Genomic DNA, 23844 nt, shown 5'->3' with positions numbered 1-23844 from the left:
ACCAAACGCGACGTGAACTCAGATCGACATCTTCCACAACACTAACCTGCAGTTTGTCTCCACTTCTCTGTAGCATCTGTTAGCTTGTGTTGCTTTAGTTTATCTAAACTTCTACCACACGCTGCATCAACGTAGTCTGAAGACTTCCTCCACCGCTGCCAGTGAGCAACGCACTTTCAAAATGAAAAAATGCGTTAACGCGCTATAAAATAATTGTTGGCGTTAATTAATCACGTTAACGCGATAATAACGCGTTAATTTGCCCAGCACTAATAATAAGCATCATTTAGTTATCACTACTGAGAATTTAACAAACATAAAAACATGACGTAGATAGGTTTGCAGTTTTCAAGAAGTATATTTAAATATCATCTCTTACACACATGAAGATAAAGTTGTGAACACCGGCTGAATATCTATGATCAGAATCATTATAACTGTGTTATAACTGCTGCTGTGTAAAGGGAACACTGCTGCTAACAAGAACCTGATGTGTTTAAAGTGTTTACAAACCAAATGTTATTGACCTTTTGTTCATATAGCAGTACTTTAAAATAAAAGTGCACAATACACTACTTTATAATTCATTATTGAACTTTGTGCATAACAATGAGATTAATCATGTTAATCGTTGCCCAGCACTAGTTATAATGTAATAGAGCTATTGTATCGTTTATGTTTTTGTGAATTTAAATATTTACTTATTTTCTTTTCATTGTCAGTAAACTTCCAAACTGAACTCAATCAGGTGACATTTGTAAATGTTGACTCTGTAGTGAAGGTTTTTGCTTCATCACAATCTGTTACCATCTCCATCAACCAATCACTGGAGACCAACGAGTCCGCCTCAATCTAACGTCCTCTTCAGTCCACAGCTGACAGCTGACGTGTTTAAGAGCAACTGAGCTGTATACGTCAGATTAATCTGTTGATCGTGGAGGTCAAAGCAGATCAAGAGTAATATTCCGTGTTGTTTCCTGTCGGACCAATCAGTGGAATCGATCTGCCATCAAGTTATTAATGATTGTATTCAAATCTGCTTTTGGCTCGTTAGAAACATTCTGTTGTGATTTCAGACACTTAAAATAATGATTAACAAAGACAATAGAGACAGTTAAACAGTGTGTGTGTGTGTGTGTGTGTGTGTGTGTTCCTCACCCTGGCGGGGCCGACGCCCACAAACATCTCCAGGAACTCAGAGCCGTTGACGGTAATAAACGGTACATTGGCCTCACCGGCCGTTGCTTTGGCCAAAAGAGTCTTTCCTGTTCCTGGAGGACCCGTCAGGATGGCTCCCTACACACATGATAAACCATCATTAACTTCTGAACCATCTCCTCAGAGGTCCCGGTCCCACCTTTGAGGTCCTGGTCCCAGCCTCACCTTAGAGGTCCAAACCAGCCTCGTCCCAACCTGGTCCCAGCCCTCACCTTGGGGATCTAGACACTGCCCTCACCTTGGGGATTTTGGCGCCCAGGTCCTCGTACTGTTTGGGGTTCTTCAGGAAGTTGACGAACTCCATGATCTCCAGCTTGGCCTCCTCGCAGCCCGCCACGTCTTTGAACTTCACATCGATCTCGTCCTTCAGTATCTTCGCTGTCGTCTCGCTGACGCTGAACAACCCGCCCATCCCCCGGCCGGGACGCCCTGCCCCCGCCGGGCCCCGCCGCAGCATGAACAGCAGGAAGCCAATGATGAGCACCGTGGGGAGCATGCTCAGTAGGAAGGTGCTGAGGAGGAAGGAAACATTAGAGTGGAAACCTCCAACCAGGTATAAACCAGTGCTGTGTGGTGAATCCAACGTTCCTCACCCGTCACTCTCGGTGGAATAAACCACCGGCAGTCTGTTCTCCCCCTCGATGCCGAGCTCGTACTGAGCCGTCTCCAGATTCCTCTCAAACGTGTCCACACTGCCAATGTTGAACCACACATACTGCTGAAAGAGACAAAGACAGCCTGAGCCTCCTGCTTCCTGCTTCATTCAGCAGCCAGTAGATGATTGGTTGGTCAGTTGGTGCATCAAGCCCTCCGTCTTTGATCATCTTATGGAAACTGACTGCATCCTTGAACCTCTGATGGAAGGTACCGATACTTTAAACATGAGTCTACTTCTGACTTCTTGAATCTTGTTATTGTCCGGTGAGGCTGAACGGGCTCGGACGTTAACTTCATGAATGTGTTTGGATTCTGATCGTTTGATACGACTCTGACTGTCAAACCGCTACATAAGGAAATGAGCCTGAGAGTAAGTCAAATAAAGAGACATTCAAAATAATAAGTAAAGTATTAACTCACCCCGTCCACCGGCGTCTTCCCCGGAGCGAAGAACACTTTAACGTACCGCTTGTTGACCACCTCTAACCGGTCAACCTGGTGAACAAAACAAACACCTGCTGTTATATATATATATATATATATATATGTTTTACAATGTTACACAATAATGTAGTTTTTAAAAAGATCTGAGTTATGGTGTCAAATTTAACAAGGTCCTATAAACAAGTTCTAAAACGTGTTCACGCAGCAGAATAACTCGGATTAACAAAAATCAGCAGAACGTCAGGTTAAAAGAAAATAAATTAACTGAGATTAACCAAAATCAATTCAGAGGTCTGTAAACAAACTGGTTTATAGATTACCAATATTAAGAAATCTAACAAAGTCATATTCCTTCTATCAGGTTAACAGACTCAAATGTAGGTGAGCAGGTCAGAGAGGGACAATAGAGTGACTTTAAAGAGATCAGATGATTAATGGTGATTAAAGTGTCCTCACCACTGCTTTGGACAGGTAGTTGTTGACAAAGTCCTTCCATGTGACCTCTCGTCCTCCGTCCCTGAAGAAGAAAAAATAGGTGACGGTGGTCCAGAACGCTGCTCCGCTCAGGAAGTACATCCGAAACTCTTTATCATCCCAGGGAACATCCCCCTGAAACAGACAAAACCTTACATGAGCTTCACACATGCAGGTGAGCACAGGTGAGAGCTGAGCAGCACCTCAACAGGTGAAGCCAGAGTCACACTGACCTTCTGCAGACGGCTGTACCAGTGGGACTCCTCCTTACGGCCTCCTCGTTTTCCATCTCCTCCTCCAGCTCCTCCTCCTTCACCACCACCTCCAGCGCCTCCTCCACCACCACCACCACCTGATGTCTTCCCAGAAGATCTCTGAGCATTGGCCTCTGAGAAAAGACAAAGAAACAAACAATAATCCGGGGGTAGTCGTGCGTAGTCGTGGGTAGACGTTGGGTAGACGTGGCCAGACGTGCGTAGTCGTGGGTAGACGTGCGTAGACGTGGGCAGACGTGCGTAGACGTGGGCAGTCGTGGGTAGACGTGGGCAGTCGTGGGTAGACGTGGGCAGTCGTGGGTAGTCGTGCGTAGACGTGGGCAGTCGTGGGTAGACGTGGGCAGTCGTGGGTAGACGTGGGCAGTCGTGCGTAGACGTGGGTAGTCGTGGGTAGACGTGCGTAGTCGTGGGTAGACGTGCGTAGACGTGGGTAGACGTGGGTAGACGTGCGTAGACGTAGATTTCAGTGGTTTCTACCTTTGGTTGCTGCTTCGGCTTCACTGTTTTTTGGAGTTTTCCGACTTCCTGGAAAATATTTCTCAAAACCTGAAAAAAAATAAATAAACACATCACTGTGCTGAAAACAAACAAGTTTGTAGTTCTATACTTGTGAGGATCCTCAGGACCTCAACCATCACAACTAAATGTTTAACTCTGAACTTGAGTCTAACTCTAAAACCGGGGTACTTCTCAAGTCTCTTAATTGCATCCCCGTTTCCCTCACTTGCGTCCTTTCCTTGCGTCTTAGTCCCTCCCACCAGGGATGCATGGAGGAAACCATGCGAGGAGAGAGGAAACGAGGAAATATGTTTTAGGCAGTGGCGGGCCGTGCATTTTATACCTAGGCCTTCACTGTTGTCCTGCAGCTGAAATACCACATGATGGCGCCACAGATATTATCAGTTTCTAAGGCTGTAACTATGTACGTATTAAATGTACGTAAAGTTCAGTACGAGACTTGCAATACGTTTGAATAGTACTAGAGCATTTTGAAAATGCAGAAGCTTATATTCAGGAAAATATAATGTTTTCTGCGCTCATAGAGGACAGTGGTTCTCAGCTGGTCTGGCTGTGGGACCCACCATCACTCCTTAATGACAAGTCGCGGCCTAAAGAGATCGTCTTATGATTTTACTTTCACAACTTGAGCATTGTACGTACTGCTCTGCAGTGTCTTTCCTCGTCTCAGCCTCCTGTGTCATGGTGCATCTCACTCAGTCAGAATGCCCATATTTGATTGGCTGAGCTGCATCACGTGATGTGATTCACTACCCGACATGCCTCTGCTGTTAAGCTTCGTTTCACGATAGTCACGTGCTCGCCCACTGACCAATCACAGCGCACTCTGCACCTCACGGCAGACACTGAGCTGCACTAATGCCGACGTCATTATAGGCCGGCGAGCAGGCTCTGATACATCAAAGAATACGCCCAACATGTCAAACTAAAGATCTGATTGGTTGAACACTATGACGATCAACAATATCGTCCCCGTTCACTTAAACTGCACATGGATTCACTTGTGAGTCTGCAGGCCTCGGGCCTCTCTTCTTAACTAGAGACACAGAGGTGAGATCTGATTGGATAAAAGCTCTACTTAAAACAAGCTGCACTGGAAGCAGAGCAACTGAGGAAGACAGTAGCTGTGCAGTGAGAAAATAAGATAATGGGAACAATATGTTTATAAATTATAATACATGTAGTGTATTTAAGAAAAATGATTCAATTATAAAATAGATATAGCTTTGTGATTCTGTTTAGACCATGGTTCTCTGCCGTAAACCGGTGGATTGCTCCCTCCAGGTGGGGACGGAGTGCCTACCTCAAGCGAAGGAGTTCAAGTATCTCGGGGTCTTGTTCACGAGTGAGGGTAAGATGGAACGGGAGATCGACAGGCGGATCGGTGCGGCTGCAGCAGTAAAGCAGGCGCTGCACCGGACCGTCTTGGTGAAGAGGGAGCTGAGCCGGAAGGCAAAGCTCTCAATTTACCACTCGGTCTACGTTCCTACCCTCACCTATGGTCACGAACTCTGGGTCGTGACCGAAAGGACAAGGTCGCGGCTACAAGCGGCCGAAATGAGCTTCCTCCGTAAGGTGGCCGGGCTCAGCCTTAGAGATAGGGTAAGGAGCTCGGTCATCAGGAGGGAGCTTGGAGTCGAGCCGCTACTCCTTCGCGTCGAAAGGAGTCAGCTGAGGTGGTTCGGGCATCTAATTAGGATGCCTCCTGGACGCCTCCCACTGGAGGTTTTCCAGGCACGTCCAACTGGGAAGAGACCCCGGGGAAGACCCAGAACACGCTGGAGGGATTACATCTCCCAGCTGGCCTGGGAACGCTTCGGGATCCCCCAGAATGAGCTGGAACATGTTGACGGTGAGAGGGAAGTCTGGGTCAGCCTGCTTGGCCTGCTGCCACTGCGACCCGACCCCGGATAAGCGGTGGAAAATGGATGGATGGATTCTGTTTAGGCCAGCAGAGAAGACCTTGCAGGCCCTGACGGCCCACCACTGGTTTTAGGAGACATGAGACGTCCTTTCCTTGCGTCTTAGTCCCTCCCACCAGGGATGCATGGAGGAAACCATGCGAGGAGAGAGGAAACATGTTTTAGGAGACATGAGACGTTCTTTCCTCAGTTGCGTCACGTGAAGCGACGTCTGTTACTGATGACGGTGCTGATGATCACAGCTGATCAGCTGTCAGTCGGCTTTAACAGCTGGAAAGACTTTTGATAAGTTTGTCTGTTCACATGATCACTGTACTTATTAGTATTATTAGTTACTGTTATTAACTAATAAAGACACAGTAATCACCACTGTAGAGGTGTTTCTCTCTGTTGTCTGTTGCAGCCATTTGCTAAAATCAAAAAAGTTCATTTTATTTCTCATTAATGTACACTCAGCACCCCATCTTGACAGAAAAAAACAGAAATGTAGAAATGTTTGCAAATTTATTAAAAAAGAAAAACTGAAATATCACATGGTCATAAGTATTCAGTATTGAGTAGAAGCACCCTTTTGAGCTAGTACAGCCATGAGTCTTCTTGGGAATGATGCAACAAGTTTTTCACACCTGGATTTGGGGATCCTCTGCCATTCTTCCTTGCAGATCCTCTCCAGTTCTGTCAGGTTGGATGGTGAACGTTGGTGGACAGCCATTTTCAGGTCTCTCCAGAGATGGTCAATTGGGTTTAGGTCAGGGCTCTGGCTGGGCCAGTCAAAAATGGCCACATAGTTGTTCCGAAGCCACTCCTTTGTTATTTTAGCTGTGTGCTTAGGGTCATTGTCTTGTTGGAAGGTGAACCTTCAGCCCAGTCTGAGGTCCAGAGCACTCTGGAAGAGGTTTTCTTCCAGGATATCGCTGTACTTGGCCGCATTCATCTTTCCTTCAATTGCAACCAGTCGTCCTGTCCCTGCAGCTGAAAAACACCCCCATAGCATGATGCTGCCACCACCATGTTTCACTGTTGGGATTGTATTGGGCAGGTGATGAGCAGTGCCTGGTTTTCTCCACACATACCGCTTAGAATTAACGCCAAAAAGTTCAATCTTGGTCTCATCAGACCAGAGAATCTTATTTCTCATAGTCTGGGAGTCCTTCATGTGTTTTTTGGCAAACTCTATGCGGGCTTTCATATGTCTTGCACTGAGGAGAGGCTTCCGTCGGGCCACTCTGCCATAAAGCCCCGACTGGTGGAGGGCTGCAGTGATAGTTGACTTTGTGGAACTTTCTCCCATCTCCCTACTCCATCTCTGGAGCTCAGCCACAGTGATCTTTGGGTTCTTCTTTACCTCTCTCACCAAGGCTCTTCTTCCACGATTGCTCAGTTTGGCTGGACGGCCAGGTCTAGGAAGAGTTCTGGTCGTCCCAAACTTCTTCCATTTAAGGATTATGGAGGCCACTGTGCTCTTAGGAACCTTGAGTGCTGCAGAAATTCTTTTGTAACCTTGGCCAGATCTGTGCCTTGCCACAATTCTGTCTCTGAGCTCCTTGGGCAGTTCCTTCGACCTCATGATTCTCATTTGCTCTGACATGCACTGTGAGCTGTAAGGTCTTATATAGACAGGTGTGTGCCTTTCCTAATCAAGTCCAATCAGTTTAATTAAACACAGCTGGACTCCAATGAAGGAGTAGAACCATCTCAAGGAGGATCAGAAGAAATGGACAGCATGTGAGTTAAATATGAGTGTCACAGCAAAGGGTCTGAATACTTATGACCATGTGATATTTCAGTTTCTTTTTTAATAAATTTGCAAAAATTTCTACATTTCTGTTTTTTTTCTGTCAAGATGGGGTGCTGAGTGTACATTAATGAGAAATAAAATGAACTTTTTTGATTTTAGCAAATGGCTGCAATGAAACAAAGAGTGAAAAATTTAAAGGGGTCTGAATACTTTCCGTACCCACTGTATACATATATGTATATATAAAGGGTTTAGTCTCTCCAGCTCTCTCTGACTTTAATTGTTTCCATAATAAAGTTATTGAGGGAAACATCAGATCATGAAAACATAAATCTTTCTAATAAATGCAGAAAGTTGTTTGTGGTCCTTTTGTTCTTCAGACTACAATGAACATTTATTTAAACCAGATGTTGAATCAGAAACCTAATCAAATATAAAGCTTGAGTTTGTTCTGTGATCCGTCTTCACTCTGGTGTTAAACTCAGTCAGTCCGTCCGATCGGCTGCAGCCGTTAAAACACTTCCTGGAAGTCTGTTCTCGTGCGTCCTCGCTCCTCAGAGATCCCTCCTCCCTCCTCGCTCCTCAGACCAGAAATAAGAGCTTTGGGACGGCCGTCAATGTGGAGGAACAGAACAACTTCTGGTTCAAGCGAGGAAATGACAAATAAGAGACTTGGGATGTACCCCGGCTCTGAACCTTCAAGCCAAAATGTCCTCCCAAGATCTGAAATTCAACCTGGTCCTCACAATGACACACACACACACACACACACACACACACACACACACACACACACACACACACACACACACACACACACACACACACACACACACACACACACACACACACACACACACACACACACACACACACACACACACACACACACACACACACACACACACACACACACACACACACACACACACACACACACACACCTTTAGGTGGTCTGGAGCTCAGCCTCCTGTAAACCCCCAGCAGGTCACTCAGCAGGCTCCGCCCCCTCTCCACCTGTCCCGCAGCGGCCGAACACGTCACCTGACAAACAGGAAGTAGACGTCACACAGAACACAGAGTTTAAATAACCTGTGAGGAGACATATTGATGTGACATCAGGTCTGAATCACAAACATTCCTCTAAATACACTGAATTGTTATTAAAGGACTGGATACGTTATCAGTCACTCCTTCTCCTTCTGTTTCCGGTGAGTGAGTGTGGAGGTGAGACGAGACGGTGGAAGTGTGAGTGGCGCTAGATTTGAATGGTTCCTGATCATCGGGTCTTTCACTGTGTGTCTTCCTCTGTTGAGGTGGATGATCAGGTGAGTCTCTTGAACGGTTTTACTGCTTTGTGTGGTGAGTGATCGGGGCTCTGTCGAGGTGTTTTTGGGAGGAATGGTGTCCTCCGAGACACCACCTAAGGCCGACTCAAACCCTGGAGGTGTCCTTCAGAGTGGAGCACGGCGACGGTTCCTACATGGTGTACGCCAGCTCCGGACAGCCCAAGTGTTTCCAGTGTGGGACACAAATGGTTTGCCTGTCCGCACAGAAAGCAGGCCGGCTCTGCTGACACAGACACCGGAGCGGGAGCTACGCCCCCGCGGATGAAGAACCTGTGGTTGAACCGAAGGATGACAGACCGGTGGTCGAACTGACAGCGGACAGACCGATGGTCAAACCGGCGGCGGACAGACCTGGGGCCGGGCCCGTGGGCCATGGCTGCGATGGTGGATTGCGGTACTGCAGGCGCGGCGGCTGGTGGTAAAGACAAAGATGAGAAGGAGCAGAGCCAAGCAGAGGAGCAACAGGCTGATGTTGCAGAGAACAGCAGCTCTCAGACTGGACAACCCCAGCCAGCAGAAAGTATGGAGGAAGCAGCCTCCGCCAGTGTGGAACCCAGTGTGTCTAACAGTCAGCTGTCAGGGGGAGAGGACATGGAGTATGACTCTTGAGTCAGACATGGAGTCTGTGAGTGGAACCCCCGGAACATATACAGATCTGTACTCACTGATAGAAATAAACACTTTTCTAGATCAAACATTTAAAAAGAAATCTATGAAAGTAAGCGAACACATCAGTGACACCACTAAATTCATAAAATCAGTCGACATAGTTATGAAAGTGGTCGGTTTTAACGTTCTGGATGAGAAGAAGCGTTTCCGCCTTAAAAATCAGGTGTTCTGTGTTTGGTTCCTCACAGTGTTTGTCTCTCTGGAGGCTCTCTGAGTCTCAGGTGTTCTGTGTTCTGGGTTCAGTTCGGGTGGAGGGTTCAGCTTTGGACCGATGACTGAAGTAAAGGCTGAGTGTTCATGTGTGAGATGTTGGTGTGTTTCTGTGGGTGGAGGAGTTGTTTTTATTTATTTATTCTGAATTGATGATGTGACCGTGATCTGTCCTGGATCAATAAAAGGAATTTAAAAATCAAAATCTCCTTTCTCTACTTCTTCCTCCTTCTTCGTCCACAAAGAGCAGATCAGAAGTGTCACCTGTCTGTTTTTTATGAAGGTTAATGAACGTTACACGAGTCACTGACGTAAGACAGCTGACTCTTACCTGACATCATTAAACACCTGTCCGGCTTGTTCGGCCCACTGTCCCCGTTAACACAGTTAGCATGTTAGCACAGTACTCCACCTACCTGTCGGACTGCAGCGCTGGACCCCAGCAGCAGCCGGAAGCTGCTCGTGCAGCCGGCGGACAGCCGCAGGTATCGGTGAGCCATCCTCACCGGAGAGACTGACAGACCTCTAGACACGAGTCAAGAGCAAACTTTGTGTTCCGTAACCGCTGTGCTCCGCCATCTTTACTCTACGCTACTCTACGCTGCTCCTCCTCCTCCTCCTCCTCCTTCTTCTTCTTCTCTTGGTTTAATGGCGGCTGACAAACAGCTTTCGGGTGTATTACCGCCACCTGGTGACGCAAAGTGAGGAGTAAAGATACAAAACAAAGAGAATACAATTATTAAACAGACCAGAGGAAAAAAATACAAGAAAAGAGGAGAACAAATATATATATCATATATATCCTATATATATAAATGATAGCCCTAACTATATACCTGAGCCAGCCCTAACTATAAACCTGAACCAGACCTAACTATAAACCTGAACCAGCCCTAACTATAAACCTAAACCAGCCCTAACTATAGACCTGAACCAGACCTAACTATAAACCTGAACCAGCCCTAACTATAAACCTAAACCAGCCCTAACTATAGACCTGAACCAGACCTAACTATAAACCTGAACCAGCCCGAACTATAAACCTGAAGCAGCCCTAACCATCAACCGGAACCAGCCCTAACTATAAACCGGAACCAGACCTAACTATAAACCTGAACCAGCCCAAACTATAAACCTGAACCAGCCCTAACTGTAAACCTGAACCAGCACTGAATATAAACCTGAACCAGCCCTGACTATAAACCTGAACCAGCCCTAACTATAAACCTGAACCAGCCCTAACTATAAACCTGAGCCAGCCCTAACTATAAACCTGAGCCAGCCCTATGAACCTGAACCAGCTCTAACTATAAACCTGAGCCAGTCCTAACTATGAACCTGAACCAGCCCTAACTATAAACCTGAACCAGTCCTAACTATAAACCTGATCCAGCCCTAACTATGAACCTGAACCAGCCCTAACTATAAACCTGAGCCAGCCCTAACTATAAACCTGAGCCAGCCCTAACTATAAACCTGAGCCAGCCCAAACTATAAACCTGAACCAGCCCCAACTATAAACCTGAACCAGCCCTAACTATAAACCTGAGCCAGCCCTATAAACCTGAACCAGTTCTAACTATAAACCTGAACCAGCTCTAACTATAAACCTGAACCAGCTCTAACTATAAACCTGAGCCAGTCCTAACTATGAACCTGAACCAGCCCTAACTATAAACCTGAAGCAGCCCTAACTATAAACCTAAGCCAGCCTTAACTATAAACCTGAACCAGCCCTAACTATAAACCTGAGCCAGCCCTATAAACCTGAACCAGTTCTAACTATAAACCTGAACCAGCTCTAACTATAAACCTGAACCAGCTCTAACTATAAACCTGAACCAGCTCTAACTATAAACCGGAACCAGCCCTAACTATTAACCGGAACCAGACCTAACTATAAACCTGAACCAGCCCTAACTATAAACCTGAACCAGCCCTAACTATAAACCTGAACCAGCCCTAACTATAAACCTGAGCCAGCCCAAACTATAAACCTGAGCCAGCCCAAACTATAAACCTGAACCAGCCCCAACTATAAACCTGAACCAGCTCTAACTATAAACCTGAACCAGCCCTAACTATAAACCTGAGCCAGCCCAAACTATAAACCTGAACCAGCCCTAACTATAAACCTGAACCAGCACTAACTATAAACCTGAAGCAGCCCTAACTATAAACCTAAGCCAGCCCTAACTATAAACCTGAACCAGCCCTAACTATAAACCTGAGCCAGCCCTATAACCCTGAACCAGTTCTAACTATAAACCTGAACCAGCTCTAACTATAAACCTGAACCAGCTCTAACTATAAACCTGAACCAGCTCTAACTATAAACCTGAGCCAGTCCTAACTATGAACCTGAACCAGCCCTAACTATAAACCTGAGCCAGCCCTAACTATAAACCTGAGCCAGCCCTAACTATAAACCTGAACCAGCTCTAACTATAAACCTGAACCAGCTCTAACTATAAACCTGAGCCAGTCCTAACTATGAACCTGAACCAGCCCTAACTATAAACCTGAGCCAGCCCTAACTATAAACCTGAGCCAGCCCTAACTATAAACCTGAACCAGCCCCAACTATCAACCTGATCCAGCCCTAACTATAAACCTGAGCCAGCCCAAACTATAAACCTGAGCCAGCCCAAACTATAAACCTGAACCAGCCCTAACTATGAACCTGAACCAGCTCTAACTATAAACCTGAACCAGCCCTAACTATAAACCTGAGCCAGCCCAAACTATGAACCTGAACCAGCCCTAACTATAAACCTGAACCAGCACTAACTATAAACCTGAAGCAGCCCTATCTATAAACCTGAGCCAGCCCTAACTATAAACCTGAACCAGCCCTAACTATAAACCTGAGCCAGCCCTAACTATAAACCTGAGCCAGCCCAAACTATAAACCTGAACCAGCCCCAACTATAAACCTGAACCAGCTCTAACTATAAACCTGAACCAGCCCTAACTATAAACCGGAACCAGCCCTAACTATAAACCGGAACCAGACCTAACTATGAACCTGAACCAGCCCTAACTATAAACCTGAACCAGCCCTAACTGTAAACCTGAACCAGCACTAAATATAAACCTGAACCAGCCCTGACTATAAACCTGAACCAGCCCTAACTATAAACCTGAAGCAGCCCTAACTATAAACCTAAGCCAGCCTTAACTATAAACCTGAACCAGCCCTAACTATAAACCTGAGCCAGCCCTATAAACCTGAACCAGTTCTAACTATAAACCTGAACCAGCTCTAACTATAAACCTGAACCAGCTCTAACTATAAACCTGAACCAGCTCTAACTATAAACCGGAACCAGCCCTAACTATTAACCGGAACCAGACCTAACTATAAACCTGAACCAGCCCTAACTATAAACCTGAACCAGCCCTAACTATAAACCTGAACCAGCCCTAACTATAAACCTGAGCCAGCCCAAACTATAAACCTGAGCCAGCCCAAACTATAAACCTGAACCAGCCCCAACTATAAACCTGAACCAGCTCTAACTATAAACCTGAACCAGCCCTAACTATAAACCTGAGCCAGCCCAAACTATAAACCTGAACCAGCCCTAACTATAAACCTGAACCAGCACTAACTATAAACCTGAAGCAGCCCTAACTATAAACCTAAGCCAGCCCTAACTATAAACCTGAACCAGCCCTAACTATAAACCTGAGCCAGCCCTATAACCCTGAACCAGTTCTAACTATAAACCTGAACCAGCTCTAACTATAAACCTGAACCAGCTCTAACTATAAACCTGAACCAGCTCTAACTATAAACCTGAGCCAGTCCTAACTATGAACCTGAACCAGCCCTAACTATAAACCTGAGCCAGCCCTAACTATAAACCTGAGCCAGCCCTAACTATAAACCTGAACCAGCCCTAACTATAAACCTGATCCAGCCCGAACTATAAACCTGAGCCAGCCCAAACTATAAACCTGAGCCAGCCCAAACTATAAACCTGAACCAGCCCTAACTATGAACCTGAACCAGCTCTAACTATAAACCTGAACCAGCCCTAACTATAAACCTGAGCCAGCCCAAACTATAAACCTGAACCAGCCCTAACTATAAACCTGAACCAGCCCTATCTATAAACCTGAGCCAGCCCTAACTATAAACCTGAACCAGCCCTAACTATAAACCTGAGCCAGCCCTAACTATAAACCTGAGCCAGCCCAAACTATAAACCTGAGCCAGCCCAAACTATAAACCTGAACCAGCCCCAACTATAAACCTGAACCAGCTCTAACTATAAACCTGAACCAGCCCTAACTATAAACCGGAACCAGCCCTAACTATAAACCGGAACCAGACCTAACTATAAACCTGAACCAGCCCTAACTATAAACCTGAACCAGCCCTAACTGTAAACCTGAACCAGCACTAAATATAAACCTGAACCAGCCCTGACTATAAACCTGAACCAGCCCTAACTATAAACCTGAACCAGCCCTAACTATAAACCTGAGCCAGCCCTAACTATAAACCTGAGCCAGCCCTATGAACCTGAACCAGCTCTAACTATAAACCTGAACCAGCTCTAACTATAAACCTGAGCCAGTCCTAACTATGAACCTGAACCAGCCCTAACTATAAACCTGAACCAGTCCTAACTATAAACCTGATCCAGCTCTAACTATGAACCTGAACCAGCCCTAACTATAAACCTGAGCCAGCCCTAACTATAAACCTGAGCCAGCCCTAACTATAAACCTGAGCCAGCCCAAACTATAAACCTGAACCAGCCCCAACTATAAACCTGAACCAGCTCTAACTATAAACCTGAACCAGCCCTAACTATAAACCTGAGCCAGCCCAAACTATAAACCTGAACCAGCCCTAACTATAAACCTGAACCAGCACTAACTATAAACCTGAAGCAGCCCTAACTATAAACCTAAGCCAGCCCTAACTATAAACCTGAACCAGCCCTAACTATAAACCTGAGCCAGCCCTATAAACCTGAACCAGTTCTAACTATAAACCTGAACCAGCTCTAACTATAAACCTGAACCAGCTCTAACTATAAACCTGAACCAGCTCTAACTATAAACCTGAGCCAGTCCTAACTATGAACCTGAACCAGCCCTAACTATAAACCTGAGCCAGTCCTAACTATAAACCTGAGCCAGCCCTAACTATAAACCTGAGCCAGCCCTAACTATAAACCTGAGCCAGCCCTATGAACCTGAACCAGCTCTAACTATAAACCTGAACCAGCTCTAACTATAAACCTGAGCCAGCCCAAACTATAAACCTGAACCAGCCCTAACTATAAACCTGAACCAGCACTAACTATAAACCTGAAGCAGCCCTAACTATAAACCTAAGCCAGCCCTAACTATAAACCTGAACCAGCCCTAACTATAAACCTGAGCCAGCCCTATAAACCTGAACCAGTTCTAACTATAAACCTGAACCAGCTCTAACTATAAACCTGAACCAGCTCTAACAATAAACCTGAGCCAGTCCTAACTATGAACCTGAACCAGCCCTAACTATAAACCTGAGCCAGCCCTAACTATAAACCTGAGCCAGCCCAAACTATAAACCTGAGCCAGCCCAAACTATAATCCTGAACCAGCCCCAACTATAAACCTGAACCAGCTCTAACTATAAACCTGAACCAGCCCTAACTATAAACCTGAGCCAGCCCAAACTATAAACCTGAACCAGCCCTAACTATAAACCTGAGCCAGCCCAAACTATAAACCTGAACCAGCCCTAACTATAAACCTGAACCAGCACTAACTATAAACGTAAGCCAGCCCTAACTATAAACCTGAACCAGCCCTAACTATAAACCTGAGCCAGCCCTATAAACCTGAACCAGTTCTAACTATAAACCTGAACCAGCTCTAACTATAAACCTGAACCAGCTCTAACTATAAACCTGAGCCAGTCCTAACTATGAACCTGAACCAGCCCTAACTATAAACCTGAGCCAGCCCTAACTATAAACCTGAGCCAGCCCTAACTATAAACCTGATCCAGCCCTAACTATAAACCTGATCCAGCCCTAACTATAAACCTGAGCCAGCCCAAACTATAAACCTGAACCAGCCCTAACTATAAACCTGAGCCATTCCTAACTATAAACCTGAGCCAGCCCTAACTATAAACCTGAGCCAGCCCTAACTATAAACCTGAGCCAGCCCTATGAACCTGAACCAGCTCTAACTATAAACCTGAACCAGCTCTAACTATAAACCTGAGCCAGCCCAAACTATAAACCTGAACCAGCCCTAACTATAAACCTGAACCAGCACTAACTATAAACCTGAAGCAGCCCTAACTATAAACCTAAGCCAGCCCTAACTATAAACCTGAACCAGCCCTAACTATAAACCTGAGCCAGCCCTATAAACCTGAACCAGTTCTAACTATAAACCTGAACCAGCTCTAACTATAAACCTGAACCAGCTCTAACAATAAACCTGAGCCAGTCCTAACTATGAACCTGAACCAGCCCTAACTATAAACCTGAGCCAGCCCTAACTATAAACCTGAGCCAGCCCAAACTATAAACCTGAGCCAGCCCAAACTATAATCCTGAACCAGCCCCAACTATAAACCTGAACCAGCTCTAACTATAAACCTGAACCAGCCCTAACTATAAACCTGAGCCAGCCCAAACTATAAACCTGAACCAGCCCTAACTATAAACCTGAGCCAGCCCAAACTATAAACCTGAACCAGCCCTAACTATAAACCTGAACCAGCACTAACTATCAACGTAAGCCAGCCCTAACTATAAACCTGAACCAGCCCTAACTATAAACCTGAGCCAGCCCTATAAACCTGAACCAGTTCTAACTATAAACCTGAACCAGCTCTAACTATAAACCTGAACCAGCTCTAACTATAAACCTGAGCCAGTCCTAACTATGAACCTGAACCAGCCCTAACTATAAACCTGAGCCAGCCCTAACTATAAACCTGAGCCAGCCCTAACTATAAACCTGATCCAGCCCTAACTATAAACCTGAGCCAGCCCAAACTATAAACCTGAACCAGCCCTAACTATAAACCTGAGCCAGTCCTAACTATGAACCTGAACCAGCCCTAACTATAAACCTGAGCCAGCCCTAACTATAAACCTGATTCAGCCCTAACTATAAACCTGATCCAGCCCTAACTATAAACCTGAACCAGCCCTAACTATGAACCTGAACCAGCCCTAACTATAAACCTGAACCAGCTCTAATTATAATATGATCTCTTTTCTTAGCTTTTGTTAGAACACGAGCTGCAGCATTCTGGATCAACTGTAGAGATTTAAGAGACTTATTAGAGCAGCCTGATAATAAAGAATCACAGTAATCTAGTCTAGAAGTAACAGATCAACTAATGTTTCTGCATCTCTTTGAGACAAGATGTGCCTGATTTTTTAAATCATGTTCCACACCAGATACATAATGTACAGTAATACACAAACAATAGAAATAGAAAACAACAATAATATCATAATTAAAATTAATTTACTGTGATATAATGAAATGTTCGTCCTGAGAGTAGCAGCCTGTATTAATATGTGATCATTTATATATATAATAATAATAATAATAAACATATATAATAATAATAATAAATATATATACAGTATATAAATCACACAATGGAGGTCTATGAATGAACTATGGAGGGCAGCAACACGCCGTTACCTCGTCTAGTCTGCCGCAGATTGAGCTCAACGAGAAGAAGAAGCAGAAGCAGAAGAAGAAGAAGAAGAAGAAGAAGTGTGGAGGAATGAAGCGGCTGACCGCTGACTGTGTTTCTCTCAGCGGCCTCAGATGTTTCAGCAGAGCGGAGCTGCCGGTGTGACTGAGCTATGAGGTAAACACGGGTAAACCGGGTTAACCCGGGTTATAACCGGAGTAGTTACCCGGTTAATAACCAGGTTATACGCCTCAGAGAAGGGCACTCTGATGCTAACAGGCTAATGCTAACGGATCAGCTGGTGGAGGATCGGAGCTGACAGCTAGTTAAGGTTAGCTCACAGTCAACTAGTTAAAGTTAGCTCACAGTTGGCTAGTTAAAGTTAGCTCACAGTTGGCTAGTTAAAGTTAGCTCACAGTTAGCTTGTTTTAGGTTGGCTTACAGTTAGCTAGTTAAGGTTAGCTCACAGCCTGTTAAGGTTAGCTCACAGTTAGCCTGTTAAGGTTAGCTCACAGTTAACTAGTTAAAGGTTAGCTCACAGTTAACTAGTTAAAGGTTAGCTCACAGTTAGCTAGTTAAGGTTAGCTCACAGTTAGCTTGTTTTAGGTTAGACTGTAGCATCGGTTAGCTTGTTTTAGGCTACTTTAGGTTAGCTCACATCTAGCTTGTTTTAGGTTAGTTAAGGTTAGCTCACAGTTCGCTTGTTTTAACTTAGTTTATTCTGTAGCATCGATTAGCTTGTTTTAGGTAAGTTTATCCTGTAGCCTCGGTTAGCTTGTTTTAGGTTAGTTTAGCCTGTAGGCTCGGTTAGCTTGTTTTAACTTAGTTTAGCCTGTAGCCTCGGTTAGCTTGCTTTAGGTTAGTTTAGCCTGTAGCCTCGGTTAGCTTGTGTTGGTTTAGTTTCTCTGCAGTATGTTGTCCCAGTTGTTTTATGGCTTCTGTCATGTTTGAATCCTCTGATATGCTATAGCTAGCCGGGCTGCAAGCTGCCATGAAGCTAGCAGACGTTTATCAGCTGCTTGATTAGCAAAAGAGGAAATAAATCCACCACACGAGAGTCAAATCCAGCAGGACGTCATCAGATCATATCCGTGAGGTTTAATCGGCTAAATAACGCACTAGATGCTAATGCTAGCATGTTAGCCGGGGCTGTGTGCAGCTGTCAGGTTATGATAGCAGGAGGAAGGACAGGAAGACAGACAGGTGAGCAGGAAGAGAGGTGAACAGAGACACAGACAGGTGAACAGAGACATCAATCAATTGATCAAAGAGTTGCTGATTGTGATTCTGGGTATTGATCCAGTTTAAGTTTTGTTGGCTCACAATGAAATTATTTTATTTAAATACGTTTCATTCTGTTAGTCAGTGATCTTTAGAGCTGTTGGTCATCCATTGATATCTCCTCCCCCCTCCCTCCTCCTCCTCTTCTTCTCCCCCTCCTCCTCCTGTAGGAGTGTTATACCTCCATGTGTCCTGTCTGTAGGACTATGCAGTGTTTGTCCACTAGGTGGCTCCTCCTCCTGAGCCGAGCTCATCGCCCCCCCCGCCCCGCCTCCCAGTCAGTCAACATGTACACAACCCGTCTCTACAACAGCGCGGGGGGAGGAGGAGGGGGAGGAGTCAAACATGGGCGGAGGGTGGGGCTTGAGGCGCCACCCCCACCCCACCCCCCTCCCTACCCTTTGTACCAGGGTCGCCCCGAGGCCCCTCGTGGAGCTCACTTCCACCCCCACTACCACGCCCACCTGGCTCCGCCTCTCCTGCCCCCCCACTATCAGCACCACTTCCACACATATGGAGGCGGAGCTCCGGCTGGAGGGGCCGCCCCCCCCGCCGCTGCCGGCAACAAGAAGAAGACGTGGAACTTCATCCACGAGAAGATGAGTTACGACACGTTCTTCACCATGAAGCGTCTGATCGAGCGCTCACGGCGTCCCGACGAGGTTCTCCGATGGGTCACCCAGAACCCCTCCAAGGTCTCCCACAACCACTACCCTGTGGCTCTGCAGAAGATCGGTCAGCTGCTACAGGCCACGCCCCCGACACGGGGCGGGGGGGGCAACCCCGAGGCTCCAGTAGGAGGAGGTGACGGACGGGACGTCCTGGAGCATCAGGACTTCCACACGCTTTGTGACGCCATCATCAACGACTGCGCCAAGTTCGACAACTTCAGTATTGTCAACTGTCTGTATGCCGTCGCCGCGCTCGGTGAGTCCGCCTTTACGTGCGACGTCATCATGTGGACTGTCTGATGTGGTCTGTCTGAGGTGGTCTTACACGGAGGTCTGAAGTGATCCGATGTAGTCTGTCTGAGGTGGTCCAATGTGGTCCGTCTGAAGCGGTCTGATGGATAATGGTGTTTGTGGTCTCTTCAGGTCTACCCAGTGACTCTCAGGTGGTCCAGGTGTTGGAGGTGGAGTCTCAGTCCAGACTGAACCAGTTCAACCAGAAGGACGTGTCCATGGTGTTCAGCTCCAGCATGAAGCTCCACATGGGCATCCAGCACCCTCTGACCGAGGCCTGCCTGGCCGGTCTGGAGAAGAACCTGGAGCGAGAGCGCCACCCGCAGACGCTGTTCCTGCTGCTCTCGTACTACCGACTCAAGTGGCGCTCGCTGCAGCCGCAGGAGCCCGTCGCTGCCACAGGGGGCGCTAACACCGCCACCGCTAACAATAGCAACACGCCTGCAAACCCTGAACAGCTGCTCGCCAACAGGTGAGAGGATGCTGTTCAACAAGCGGTTAGCCTGTAGCATAGTTTAGCTTGTTTTAACTTAGTTAGAGCCCGTCGCTGCTACAGGGGGCGCTAACAATAACAACACGCCTCCAATAGATCCATTTCCCTTTAAAGTTACATTAACGACTTCTTGTCTCGGTGTCCTTCAGGAAGATCTTGCGTCTGGTCAAACACACCTTAGCGAGTGTCAGCGGTGTTCGTGACCAGGAGATGGCGCTGTTGGACGAGATGTTGGCGGCGTGTGTTCGGGAGGCGAGCAACAAGAGTCTGGAGTTGATCTTCAGCTCTCACCTGTTCTACCAGAACAGACAGGAGAGGTTCATCAGCAGCCTGGCAGGTGAGGTTTGGTAGAGTTCTTATAACACCTGGGTTCACATCTGGATTCACAGCTGGGTTCACATCTGGCAGCTAAAAGACTTGATCTTTGTGAATTAGAAAGAGCAAAGATGTTCAGTTAGAACCCAAACCAGGACAAACCACTATGTTGAGTCCTCACTGGTTCAACTAAACTTTCTTGATCATGTTTCCATTGTGATGTTTCCAATCAGTTAGTCTTTCTCCTTACTTAACCCCACCGTAAAACCTGAGCCCCACCTTGAACCTGAACCCCACCATGAACCTGAACCCCACCTAAAACCTGAACCCCACCTAGCCTTAAACCTGAACCCCACCATGGAGCACAGCTCTGTGGGAAACCCTGTATTGATGACGTGACTTGTTGCTCTCTGGCAGAGGAGTTGCCTAAGAAGGTGGACAGCATCACTCCATACACGATGGCTTTGATTGCCAAATACATCGCCCGCCATCGGCTGAGAGAGACTCTGCTGCTCGACACCATTGCAGACTTTCTGGTGAAGAAGGCGGAGTACCTGGACAGTAAGGTGAGGACCGGACAGGCGCTCATTTGGTTTTCGGTGTTGGCGAACAGAACTGCAGGTGTGTCTGTCTGCGTGTCCTCAGGTGATCCAGAAGCTGGTGTTCCCGTTCAGCAGGATGAGCTACCGTCCGTCCAATGAGGAGCAGTTCTTCTCTCGGTTGGAGGAGGTGGTGGAGCTGAAGGCGCTCAGCTCGCCGCTCGCCACCGTCAACATCCTCATGTCTCTGTTCCAGCTGGGACACTTCCCCGGCCTGGTGCTGCACAGAGTCTTCTCCTCCGCCTTCATCAGCAACGTCACCAGTCAGTACCAAAACACAACCGGTACAACTCAACCGAGAGAGAGCCTTTGAGGTACAAGTACATGTCTGGTGTTCTCCTGTGTTCCACAGACAGTCCTTACGCTCCGATAGTCCGGCGGTACCTCTCTCTGCTGGATGCTGCTGTGGAGCTGGAGTACCGAGAGTACACCGGACCACGGCTGCAGGACGCCCACAAGGTCCTGATGTTTGATCACGCCCTGACTGCTGATGAGGTCAACCGCAAGTACAGGTAACACAGCCTGTACACAAGTATACACAAGTATACACTCCAGGTGACGGGTATCAGACTTAATGGGGTTCATTTCAGCAGGAATTATTCTTTCTCGTAATCAAGTGTGTTTTAACAGCCTGTGACTGGATCTTGAGACTGGTTCCTCTGGTTCTGATCATTTTGTCTCCCACCAGTTATAAAGGTCTGGTTGCTGAGGCTCTACGACAGCTGGTTGGAGAACAGAACTACAAACAGGATGAAGTACTGGCCCCGGGATACTACACAGGTACTACACACTGAGTACTACACACACAGAGAGTACTTCACACACTGAGTACTACACACTGAGTACTATACACACACTGAGTACTACACACACAGTGAGTACTTCACACACTGTGAGTACTTCACACACTGTGAGTACTACACACACACAGTACTACACACACACACAGTACTACACACACACTGAGTACTACACACACACTGAGTACTACACACACACTGAGTACTACACACACTGTGAGTACTACACACACACTGAGTACTACACACAGTACTACACACACACTGAGTACTACACACACACTGAGTACTACACACACTGAGTACTACACACACTGAGTACTACACACACTGTGAGTACTACACACAGTACTACACACACACACACAGAGTACTACACACACACACTGAGTACTACACACACTGAATACTTCACACACTGAGTACTACACACTGAGTAAGTACTTCACACTGAGTAAGTACTTCACACACTGAGTAAGTACTTCACACACTGAGTACTATATTGAGTACTACACACACTGTGAGTACTACACACAGAACTACACTGAGTACTACAGTCTCTGCTCTGATGTTCTCCTGTTGGTCTCCAGACTTCGTGTTGTGGATGGACTCCTCTGGTCGGGTTCTACCGATCAGAACCGGAGCCGGTCTGGTTCCTCCGTCCTGCGTCGCCGTGGCGACGTCCAAGTCAGCCGATGAAGCGGTTACCGTGGTGACTGCAGAGTTCCAGAAGTTCTCTCCGTTCGCGGTGCTGGAGGGGGAGGAGCTATGCCAGGTGGGCGGAGCCATAGAGACACGGTCGTACCTGCCTCACCACACCACGAGGCCCATGGGGACCAACGGAGGCCCCTACGGGTCCTACTATGTCCCTGCAGCCGAGTACTACTCCAGTCTGGTTAAGGACCAGTCTCTGGAGAGCCAGGACAGCTCCACCCTCAGCAGCCCCCCCTCTGACGGGGTCCAGGGACCAGCAGGGTCCACGGCCCCCGACTCACTCTTCCAGTTCTCCATCGGGAAGATCCTGGAGGACGAGGGGGTGACGTACTCCGAGGGGGCCGAGAGAGGACCCCCATCGCCTCGGCTCCACCCCCCCGACACCGACAACCCCCCAACAGACCAGAGACAGATCAGGAGGTCAGTCCAGCTCAGCGGTAAACCTGATGAAACCTGGACCGGGGTCATGATGTGTAACACGGTTCTGTGTCTCTACAGGGTCATCATGTCCGTCAACGATAAGTGGCACTACTGCCACAACTCTGAGGTTCTGGTCGGTTCTCGGGCCATGAGGGACCGACACCTGAGGCTGCTGGGATACGTCATCCTGCAGGTCGGTCCACACCAAATCCTCCTAAATCCTGTTTACAGTCATACGTAACAACGCTAAAGCCATCACATAGACAGCCTCACAGCTCGGCTAACCGTCTTTGTGCTAAGCTACGCTACGCTCTCTGTGCTGCAGTGTGTTGACCAGCTGGTGATGCAACTTTTCTTGACCCCTCTCAGTTGCCGTACCACGAGCTGGAGAAGCTGAACGGCATCGAGGAGGTGAAGCAGTACCTGAACAAGAAGCTGCTGGACGTCCCGCTATGACTGTGTGTGTGCTTGTGTGTGTGTGTGTGTGTGTGTGTGTGTTTAACCCTCTGATCAATAACTGATATTTCATCAATGAGTCATAAAACTGAATCTGTTGGTCGATGATTTAATGAACCAGTGAATCGTCTTTAATGTGCAGCTCGACTCCAACTCCCATCATGCTTTGCAGCTTTTTAAAGGACCATCCAGCTGCTTTGACCGTTTTACAAATCATCAGTTTTCAGATTGAAACCTTGAGTGTAGAAGAGAAGAAGAAGTTCATGCGACTCTCCGTGTTCTTCTCCACGATGTTTCATTTTGACAGAATATGACGTTAATGTTTATGAACGTTTGTTAATGAACAAACATCTTTCTTTGTTTCGGGTGGGGGGGGGGTCCCTTTTTATAGAGTTTGGTAACGATGAAGATGAAGATGCATGTGCTGGACTCTGGTTTTCGGGGTGTTTTATAAATCCAGAAGATGAAGCTGGGGGGGCGGGTACCGTGGTAACAGGGTGAGCGTGCCAAAGGTCTGTATGTGTGTGGGGGGGGGGTCAGAGGTCAGATTATTTATTACTGTTTGAGGTTGAAGAAGCTTGTTTATATTCTATAAATCTATTCATTCAAATGTCTATAAAACATGTGTCGTGTTTGTTTTAA

At 46.9% G+C, this 23844-nt stretch overlaps 2 protein-coding genes across 6 annotated transcripts in view; one reads left to right on the top strand and one right to left on the bottom strand.

Moving 5' to 3' along the window:
* The window catches only part of afg3l2 (AFG3-like AAA ATPase 2), a 29614-nt gene extending 12003 nt beyond the window's left edge, over positions 1-17611 (bottom strand). Inside the window, exons 1-10 of one of the 5 annotated variants that reach the window (XM_076077498.1) lie at positions 17168-17611; positions 9892-10163; positions 8192-8291; positions 3546-3614; positions 3027-3181; positions 2776-2928; positions 2296-2370; positions 1812-1936; positions 1457-1730; positions 1159-1296 (exon numbers count right to left, since the gene is read on the bottom strand). In XM_076077498.1, coding sequence (XP_075933613.1) covers positions 1159-1296; positions 1457-1730; positions 1812-1936; positions 2296-2370; positions 2776-2928; positions 3027-3181; positions 3546-3614; positions 8192-8291; positions 9892-9975 — 1173 coding nt within the window. In that variant the 5' untranslated portion in view covers positions 9976-10163; positions 17168-17611. Of the gene's footprint in view, positions 1-1158; positions 1297-1456; positions 1731-1811; positions 1937-2295; positions 2371-2775; positions 2929-3026; positions 3182-3545; positions 3615-8191; positions 8292-9891; positions 10164-17167 lie in introns of those variants that run through there. The other 4 variants (XM_076077494.1, XM_076077495.1, XM_076077497.1 and 1 more) reach the window with 4 other exon arrangements.
* fastk (Fas-activated serine/threonine kinase) lies at positions 17181-23823 on the top strand. The gene is made up of 11 exons (XM_076077493.1): positions 17181-17339; positions 18614-19370; positions 19538-19877; positions 20048-20235; positions 20631-20779; positions 20859-21075; positions 21165-21324; positions 21501-21592; positions 22203-22746; positions 22825-22939; positions 23116-23823. Exons 2-11 carry the CDS (start codon positions 18629-18631, stop codon positions 23200-23202), a joined length of 2634 nt encoding a protein of 877 aa, XP_075933608.1. The 5' UTR covers positions 17181-17339; positions 18614-18628; the 3' UTR covers positions 23203-23823.
* Positions 23824-23844: the final 21 nt, after the last annotated feature.

The sequence above is a fragment of the Anarhichas minor genome, unplaced genomic scaffold (assembly GCF_050575085.1).
Source record: "Anarhichas minor isolate MPS153535 unplaced genomic scaffold, ASM5057508v1 ptg000059l, whole genome shotgun sequence".
NCBI classification, from domain to species: domain Eukaryota; kingdom Metazoa; phylum Chordata; class Actinopteri; order Perciformes; family Anarhichadidae; genus Anarhichas; species Anarhichas minor.
Note: the sequence above shows the minus strand (reverse complement) of the source record. Positions and strands in the feature narration are given on the sequence as shown.

Excerpts from the sequence above, each read along its gene's own strand:
- fastk (XM_076077493.1), top strand. The coding sequence starts at position 18,629 with ATGTGTCCTGTCTGTAGGACTATGCAGTGTTTGTCCACTAGGTGGCTC. Across the intron at positions 20,236-20,630 it reads GTTCATCAGCAGCCTGGCAG|AGGAGTTGCCTAAGAAGGTG; the intron begins GTGAGGTTTGGT and ends GCTCTCTGGCAG. Across the intron at positions 20,780-20,858 it reads CGGAGTACCTGGACAGTAAG|GTGATCCAGAAGCTGGTGTT; the intron begins GTGAGGACCGGA and ends GCGTGTCCTCAG.